Below are 9611 nucleotides of genomic sequence, written 5' to 3'. Positions count from 1 at the left end.
GACCACCAAGTATGTTTATTCTGTTCTTCTTCTTTGAGCACCGTGGCCAAATTAGGCGTGGGTAGCTTCCATGACTATTAGCTGATATTGTTCTCGATCTTGCGCGGCATGTAACAATTCATCTGCTGATAAACCAGTCCATTGACGAAGGTTTCGGACTCATCAATATTTCTTCCTACCAATTCCTCTTTCCGTTAACCATCCAGTATCTGCTACTTCTCATTATATGCCCCAGATATTCAAGTTTTCTCCTTTTTATCATCTTCGTCAAGTCACCTTCGCCTTGACCTATTCTGTTTAGAACTTCTATTTTTCAGATGCATTGAACCCATGTTTATTTCCAAACTTTGTTATTTTCTATGTGTCTTTTAAATTTCTTTAAAGTGAAACACATATGAAACATACATATCATTTTTATTTTTCTTACATTTAATTTGAACTAGATTACTTTCCTCTTCTTTTTGTTGGAAGAATTCTTACTATTTCAACTTGTTCCCTTTTATCATCTATTCCATGTACACTTTCTTCTTTATGCCAAAGTTTCGAAAAACTTCCATATTTTTCCATTTTCTTGGTTCGCTAATCAATTTCTCATTTCTGTTCTTTATAAACACACTTTGTGTAGGTCTCCTTTTTTACGTTTTTTATTCTTCTTTTTTTTATGTGCCTCATCCTGTATCATTTTCATTTCACCCTGTATATAATAAAACACCGAAAAATATTTTTAATCTAAATACTTTTAATCTATTACATATTATTTGAGATCTATCAAATTCTCTATTTTTAATATAAGATCGTTATATTAAAAATAGAGAATTTGATAGATCTCAAATACGTAAACACGCATGGGATAATGAATATAGGGTTCAATGGAATGATTCAAATATAGTCCCAAAAGAAACGGATGGTAAAAAGAGAAAAATCAAAGAAGCGGCTCTAATTATGCTAAATTAGATCAATTGTGTCGCAAATTCCGCAAAGTTATTAAAAGGAAAATACCAGTATTAGTAAGTCGGTAATATATGTATAGAGGATACATCATTTATGTTTTTTTAAATAACAAACATATAAAATCAGAATTTGGTGTTTATTGAAAGTAAACTAAATGCACGACCAAATACTTACCATGTCGGGATAGTATTATGAGGTTTTTTTCCTGTTTTTTCCCTCATAATTTACTATGGAATCACTAACAGGAGATTTTTACTGTCATCATGGCATGTGTTTGTCTTTTTAAAGACGAATTATATGCTATGATTTTTTCTGACGGATATTCTAAGTTAAAGTTGATTTCATGTGATCGAATGAACTATCTTATAAGTCGTGCCAGGAACGCAACTCAACAATATTGGCAATATCATTTTAAAGTCGTCTATTTAAAAATGTATAATGTATGTCTGAATTGTCAATATAAATGAATCAGATAAAATTAAATTATTAGAAGAATTTTTTACCAAGTAACGAAAAAACAAAATTTGTTTAATTTACTAATGTTTGTATTTTGACAACGATCTCCGAGGTGGAAACTGAAACGTCAATAAACTTACTTTAACCTTTAATTGTGGCTTATTCTCATTTAAATAGTAATTACTTTAATATGCCACAAGAAAATAGCTTCAGAACAATGCTTTTAATCTTAGATAATATACATTTTTAGTCTGTTTATAATAACTTATATTGCTTTTTCTTTTGATATTGGTTCCGCCTAGATATTTAAGCTGGAAATGAATGAATCTTTCCTCTTAGATTGGTGGGAAAATGTATGCTGACAAGAGAATGATTTTGGGTGATGAGATCACTACTCGGTGAACTGGCTGCGAAAGCAGTCGGTTTCGTTGTTGAAGTAATGAAAAATTTTGTCGTTTAGTGTAGCAGTCAGAGAACGAATTTGGGCCTGAACGAGAAAACATCCTTTTCGGTTATAGTTTCAAAAACCGGCAAATTTTGGATTAATTCGAATGAGTTTTGGTTAAAAGGAAGATGATTAGACTCAAATGCTATGCGGAAGTCTTTGTGAAGTGAGATAAACACCGGTTTGTTGCTGTACTCTGTGTCACGGCATTTCATAACAACGTGTCTGAGGGCTAAGTGAAGCCCACATGAATTTTAAGTGAAAATTAAGCAGCCCAGTTTTGAAGAATCATATAGTTATCATCCAGGATAACCTGAAGCTCAGTTTTGGTGTTTAATTTCTCCCAAGATGTGTTCAGCTTCCATTTTGTGTCTCCCATGGGTCGAATCCAGATCTTTGAAGTTTGTGTGGGACAGTGTTTTTTGTATCCAATTCCAAGGTAACAAACTTATAATAATTTAAAAGGAAATAATTAGCCAACAAAGAAGGTAGTTTTGTTAAATTTTTCTAAATAAACATTTTTTGTTAATATATTAAAATTTGATTTTGTGACAAATTAAAAAGTTTATAAATGAATATAAGTTTTATGGATCAGCTTATTGTCATATTCTAGTTTTATTTTAAATAACGTTAACCTTGATAATTAATTAATAATTCAGAAAAGTTTGATATTTCATTTCGGCATATGGCAATTAGTATATTCTTTTCTGTCCTTTGGTACATAACCAAAATTTTAAAGTCTGCTTTGTTAGAAGGTTCAACTCAATGTAAGTTTTGTTGATAAATTTGGATATTTCTATTTGTAATAGCTGTTTATGTGAAATAAAAATAAATATGTAATCTTTCTTTTTAAATCAGGAGTTTAAAATTATTTCTTTTAAATAGATATTCGACCTTAAATTATTTTAGAAAAGTAAAACCTTTCTAAGTATCAAGAGGATTCTTTTAAACGGCGTCCTATTTTAAATAGTTTAGGAATCTTCTTGTCTAGTGTTGCCGAGGACATCTCTGTAAGTATTTTTTTTTATTTCTTTTTTGTAGTTAGTCCTCCCCAAATAAAGGAATCTTTATCCACGACTCAGCTCTCCAACCAAAACACGAGTAGCCGTTCGCAAAGGTTTCAATTTATTTGCTTACCCTATCTCCAAGCCCAGTAATTGTTCAGTCCCTCCTTTCAACTCCTTATAAGCAAATTATAAATTGTTACAATACTTTAAGGACATTAGCGATCATCAACGGCCCATTTTACTTTGCAGCAGTTCTGAAGAGTTCTATTGTAGTTTTTCTACACGACTACTTTAAATTTTACAACCAGGATGTGCGTCGTCTCCCCGGTTCTCTTTTTCCTTCCACTTTCCCTTGTATAACCAATCGCATCAACTCAGATTTTTCATTTCTTAGTATGTGACCAAAGTAGCTCATTTTTCTTTCCTTTATAGTGTTGAGTATTTCTTTTTCTTTTTTCATCCTTCCTAATGTTTCCATGTTTGTAATGTGTTGCATCCATGATATTTTCCACATTCTTCGATAACACCACTTCTCAAATGCGTCCATAATTGTTCAGGTATTTTTTTGTTACTTTACACAATTAAAGGTATTGTTAGTCAATAAAATATAAAATTTGACACATAAATAACACTATTCCACGCAATAATAGCATAAAATATTTATTTGTGCCAAAAACTTTTTGAACAGAGAACAATCTTACATTATTTATCCTTAAAGATACTACTGCTTTATTAACTCATCTCTCATTACTGACTCTTTTCTTGACTTTATTTTCTGTACTATTTATTTCCTCCTCATGTAGAAGACGGTGCGAAGAACTAGAAAGAAAATAAGTTGTTAAATAAGCTACGCATCAACATTTCTTACGGGATATCTAATCTAAATCTATTAAACTTGACTAAAGTTGTGGTGTAAAAAATTAATATGTTTTAAGAACTTATACCTGGTCCGATACTAACTTTTTTAACAAACAAGTTATGCGAGTAAATTCAATAAATTTATTTAATATAAAAATATCTCATAAAGGCTATTACAAATGTTTACCTAGAGGAAATATACAACAATGACAAGAGTTAGATCCCACTGAGTCACAGATGATCTCAAAACAGTTCTCACCAAAAAAATTTCGACAGTGTTAACCTATTTAAAAGACAATTCTATTTACTGTAATATTTCTTGTGTTTGTTATAACAACTAATAATCCTGCGCGGTTATTATTAAGAACCATTACCAATCTGCTCCAGCTGCTCTGATCCACTGAACGTAAAACATATCCTGCTTGATTGTCCGCAATTTATGGAAGAAGATCCCACGGAATCACAAATGATAATCTCAAAATAGTTCTCACCAAAAAATCTCAACAGTATTAACCTATTGAAAAGACATCAAGTTATTCAATTCTATTTAATGTAATATTTATTGTGTTTTTTATATCCACTAATAACCCTGCACGGTTGATGTGGTTTTGTGTTTAAATAAAAAAAAATGACAAGAGTTTATTTTTAACTTAATAACGTATGTGCCGTCCTTCAACATTATTAATTGTTTTAAACTTCTGTGAGTTACTGAACGGCCTGTGTTGAAGCTGGATGATCGTGAATATGTGGATCAAACATATCACATAAGTGCTCAATGAAGTCTAGAACCGAACACTTACCATTTCATAACTTCAATTTGGCCTGTTGTAGAAATCACAGTATAATAAAAGTAAAAAAGCAGTTATGACAACAACTAAATAAAAAAAGAAACAATGGATAACAGATTAAATCTTATATTTAATGAAAGAAAAACGTCAACTCAAACTCACTTTGTTTTTTTACCTTTATCTCTTACTACTTCTAGAAACTCGAATCAGTTATTATTCGTATTAGCTGTTATCATTTCAGCATTGAATGTGCTAATGTACCCTAACCATCGTATTACATTGTAACGAACAAGCTAATTTCGACGTACCCCATATAACGATTGCATCCCTTAGAATAATGAAGCGTAGAGGACGAGAATCTCCAGAACATACAACGCGGCCAGTGAGGCGTTCATAATAGCGACGATAGAGATGGGCTATTTTAGAAGTTCTGGAACCCTCTATTTATATTTATATAAGCCGCGCTGATGTTAGTTAGCTTTAGTTGGTAAGATATTATCGTATTGTGAGCTTAAAAATAAATAGATTTACACGGTTCCAAGTTCCTTAAATCTTCAATTTCGTTTTATTGGTATTTATTATTCGGCTACTTTTAGTACTACATACTCCCGTCGTATGCAGTTTTCTGTTCTCCACACAATATCAATATCATCATGAATTTGAGCGTGAGGTTTATGACGTACACATAAATTTTTCTAGTGCTAGATTGAACAGTTGTTTGTTTTAAAAGGTTTAGACAAGTCTTTTTGTGTGTTAAATTACCGACTGATTTTGAATTCTTAGGTCTCTCATTACCCTTAACATATCTTCTCTATTTACAGTGTCGTATGTTACTTTGTAGTCCATATATAGTGGGTATCTATGCCATATTTTGAGCGTTTTTTATAAATTTTTTCTCAGGGTAGAAATCTGATAAATTGTCGATTTACAACCTATAAACCAGTCTAGTATTTTCCATTACTCTTTGTGCATATGGCATCATACGGTGGCAGAGTATTTTTTATGCTGTATTAAAAAGCCTAATTTCTTTTTCAATAGAGCATTCCAAGATATCTTCTTTCTTGTCTATAGGGTCTGCAGAGTATTTCAATCACTAGGGAGCGACTATTATCTCCATATTTATTTTAAAACTTGCTGCAGCACCGTTATTGCATCTTGTATTAGTATTTTTTTCTGCTAATCTATCTTCAAAAATTTTGGTGGTTCCGCTTCACTCATCTAGGTTTTCTTCCTCCTCCTCTATATTAAGTGCCGAACTAAAATGTTTCACCCATCGAGTTAGTTTTCATCCAGCATTTTACTATAGAGAAAAAAAGTAATACAACGCCAGTATAGGAGCTTCGCTTTAAAAACGCAATAATAATTAAATCTGAACACTGAACATTCTTTCTCACTTTTACGGATTTAAGTGGGTTCGTTTCTTTTTTTGTACATACTCTTTTCTTCTCTACACTGGTTCTTGTTCGTTAAGTATTTTTCAATAGATTTCTTTTCTCTGTAGCTTTGTACTTTGTCTTTGTTGGCGTTTGGAATCCTAGCACTCAATATTGAGATCACTAATAGGTGAGTATATATTGGGGTGTCTGTAACTGTTTCAGTTTATTACCTAAGTTCCTTGTCTTGATTCTATAAAGATGTAATCAATTTGACTTGTTCCTTCATAAATGGAGGTCCTTAATGGAGATCTTGAGTATGTTCAAAATAGGTGCGATTCTCACGTTTAATGCTGCTAAGTTTGTCCTCTGTAGTCCTATGTAGCTACTGTCGTTGTGTAGGCTATTTTCTGCTGTAGTGGGGACGAAAGGCCGCTCCACCTCCATCTTCAGTCTTGACCCATTGAAGGGAGCGTAGTGGTATTCGTGATATCGTGTATGGTGAGTCTTCATATATTTCTGTCTCTGGTCATTTCTATTACATCATCCAAAGTCCTTTTGCAACTTCTTTGCTTTAGTCTGTTACCGATCCTTAATTCTTTTAGAACAAAATTATTTGTTCTATGGTCGGTCCATGGAATTTGCAGCAATCTTCCCCAGCAGAACTTTTTAAAAACGTCTATCTTTCTCTTTTTTTTTGTAATGGAAATATATATTAATGAGTTTACCAATCTCATTTGTAAAATTTGGTTTTTGAAATATTGGGGTCTTTCCATATTTTGGTCATCTTCCCCATAGCGATCTTATCTATTTATCAATGATTACAGATGCAAGAATGAGTTTACATTAAACCGGTCAATTTTGCTTATAGGTAGATGATTGTTGTGTTGCCTAACCACTATCATGATTTTTTTCTTTGGTATATTTAATTCCAGATCAAACCTTTTACTCCCATTTTCAATCAGCGCTAAAGACCAATCAGGTCTTCTTGGTATCATCAGCAAAGATTATATTGCTTATTTTTCGGCCATTTATTGAGATACATTTTTTTCTTCATCGTTTAAGCGCTTTCCTCATAGTATGTTCTCCGTAGATATTAAACAGTTGTGGAGATAGTATACATCCTTACCGAACACCTTGTTTTGGGTGAAATTCATTTAATGTCTGTCAAGAACTTTTATTGATCCTCGGTATGCTTGCATAACTCAGTTATAAGGGAAGTCAGATATACTCAGCTTAAAACGGTCTCCAACGTCTTCTGATTTCCAGTTTCTATATCTCTCTGCCTTCCCCCAAGTTGACATCTATTTCTCTGATCTCTCTATCAATGCATTATGTCCAACATAGTACAAGTCTTCCTCTCTTCCATTTACCTTGTGGTGTCCAATGTAGTATCTGTTTAGGTAAACGATCTTTCCTCATTCTTTGCACGTGGCTATCCATCTTAGTTGGTTTACTCTAATATCTTCGGTTATTGTATGCATGACATTCATAATTTCTCGAATTCTGTTATTCCTAACCCTATCTAACCTTGATTTATCAGCAGCAAGTCTAGAAAAATCAATTTCGGTTGCCTCTAAGGTTTTAAGGTTGCCTCTTTCGTCATATACATGCCCAGATATTTGTATTTCGTACATTGTTTTATTTCTTGTTGGTATTCCTCAAATACCATGCTTTGTTGTTCTTCGTCTATATACTCCGTTTTGTCGATGTTTACCGCTAAGCCCCACTTTTTGTATTCTATTAATTTTTTTCTTCATATATTGAGCATCCTCATAATCCTGTGCAAGTACTATCTGGTCATCTGCAAAGCATAATGTGATTATTGAGAGGTATACTATATTTTTACATTTTCCAATTTACAGTTTCCAAATTTCTAAAGATTTTTACTCTTCTTCTACGGCACTACAGCCCAAATTGAGCCTTGGCCTCCTTTATTTTTTGCCTCCACCCTTGCTTGTCTGTGACTGATCTTCTCCATACACGGACTCCTAAAAGGGCTTGTGCGTCGCTGTTTACTGTGTCTTCCCTGCTTTCTGGGCTCTCCAACCGGTCTCTTTCCCTGCAGACTAGCATTCAATGATCTTTTTGGTAGCCTATCCTCTCCCATTCTTATCACATGTCCGGCCCATTGCAATCTTTGTATTCTAATGAAGTCTGACAGTGGTGCTTCCTTATAAAGTTGAGAAAGCTCGTTGTTGTATCGACTTCTGAAGATTCCGTTTTCTTTCACAGGTCCTAGTATTCTCCTTAGTACTTTCCTTTCGAATGTGTCGAGTTTGCTTTTGGATTTTTCTTTCAGGACCCATGCTTCACTGGCATAGCATGCTATTGGTCGAATTAAGGTTTTATAAATTCTCATCTTTGTATTTCGGTGGACATTTTTAGAATGAAATATATGGGAGAGGGCAAAATAAGCTTTGTTTGTCTGCGTTATTCTCTTCCGTATTTCTTCATCTTCTGCTCCGTCGGCATATATTTCTACTCCCAGGTATGTAAACTTTCCAACCGTTTTAATGTCATTTTTACGTATGTTTTGTGATACTATATTTCTTGTTGTCTGTACCATTATTTTTGTTTTTTCTGTGTTAATTTCCAGACCTAGCCTTTTTGATTGCCTGTGCTCCTATTGATGTTTTACTGATAATATTAATATCATCAGCATAAGCGGCCAGTTGAACCGTTCGGTTAGTCAGTAGGTTTCCTCGTCCAGTTTGCATTTGCCTAACCGCATATTCTAGTGCCAGGTTAAACAAAGTTAGGGCCAGCCCATCTCCCTGCTTTAGTCCCTGCGAAATTTTGAAGAAGTCTGTCCGGTGGTTTTGTATTCGTACGTATGCCTTAGTTTCATCCATTGTGACTTTAATGAGTCTAATTAGCTTGTGTGGTATTACCAATTCAGTCAATATATTATAGAGTTTGTTCCTTTTGACTTAGTCGTATGCCTGTTTGAAGTTTACAAACACGTTGTGAACATCAATGTCATGTTCCCATGATTTACTCAAGATCTGTTTGACTGTAAATATTTGATCCAGGGTCCCCGTCGAAATCCCATCTGATAATGGTGTAATGAAAATGGACAAATAGAAAAAATGGAAGAAAATTTCAAAAACAACGAAATTAGAGGGGCTTACGAATACCTAAAAAAGATAAAAAGTGGGTATAAACCTCAAACAAGTCTATGTAAAGATAAAAGTGAGCAAATAATCAGTGACCACCAGAAAGTCACAGAAACATGGAAGCATTATTTTCAGACCCTACTTGGTACACAAGTAGACATGGAAGATGAAATGGGTACGAACTACGTAGAGGAGAATGGAGTAGAAGCTCCAACCATAAAGGAAGTTCTCGAAGCTATTAAATCCCAGAAAAACAATAAAGCCCCGGGAGTTGACAAAATACCAGCAGAATTGTATAAGCTAGGTGGCGACCACCTAGCAAGTCACATCCACGCGTTCATCAAAGACATAATGGCAAGAAGAGAAAATACCCGACGACTGGAAGAAAAGTATAGTATGCCCGATCTATAAAAACGGAGACAAACTCCAGTGCAAAAACTACCGTGGAATTTCTCTACTATGTACAGCATATAAAGTCCTCTAGTATATCCTCTATTAACATCTTTATCAACGTCTGCTTTGCCTTGCAATTTTTAGAAGGCTCAGATTAAGGCAGAAATCTGAATTGTGTTTCGAAACTATTTTACGGATTTAATATCAGATGTCGCTACTGC

At 33.7% G+C, this 9611-nt stretch overlaps 1 protein-coding gene across 1 annotated transcript in view; it reads right to left on the bottom strand.

Annotated features, from left to right (window-relative positions):
- Window positions 1–3562: 3562 nt before the first annotated feature.
- The window catches only part of zip (myosin heavy chain 10), a 152520-nt gene continuing 146471 nt past the window's right edge, over window positions 3563–9611 (bottom strand). Inside the window, exon 14 of the mRNA XM_072542260.1 lies at window positions 3563–3678. Within this exon, the coding sequence (XP_072398361.1) occupies window positions 3597–3678 (82 nt within the window). The 3' untranslated portion in view covers window positions 3563–3596. The remainder of the gene's footprint in view (window positions 3679–9611) is intronic.

The sequence above is a fragment of the Diabrotica undecimpunctata genome, chromosome 1 (genome assembly GCF_040954645.1).
Source record: "Diabrotica undecimpunctata isolate CICGRU chromosome 1, icDiaUnde3, whole genome shotgun sequence".
NCBI lineage: Eukaryota > Metazoa > Arthropoda > Insecta > Coleoptera > Chrysomelidae > Diabrotica > Diabrotica undecimpunctata.
Note: the sequence above shows the minus strand (reverse complement) of the source record. Positions and strands in the feature narration are given on the sequence as shown.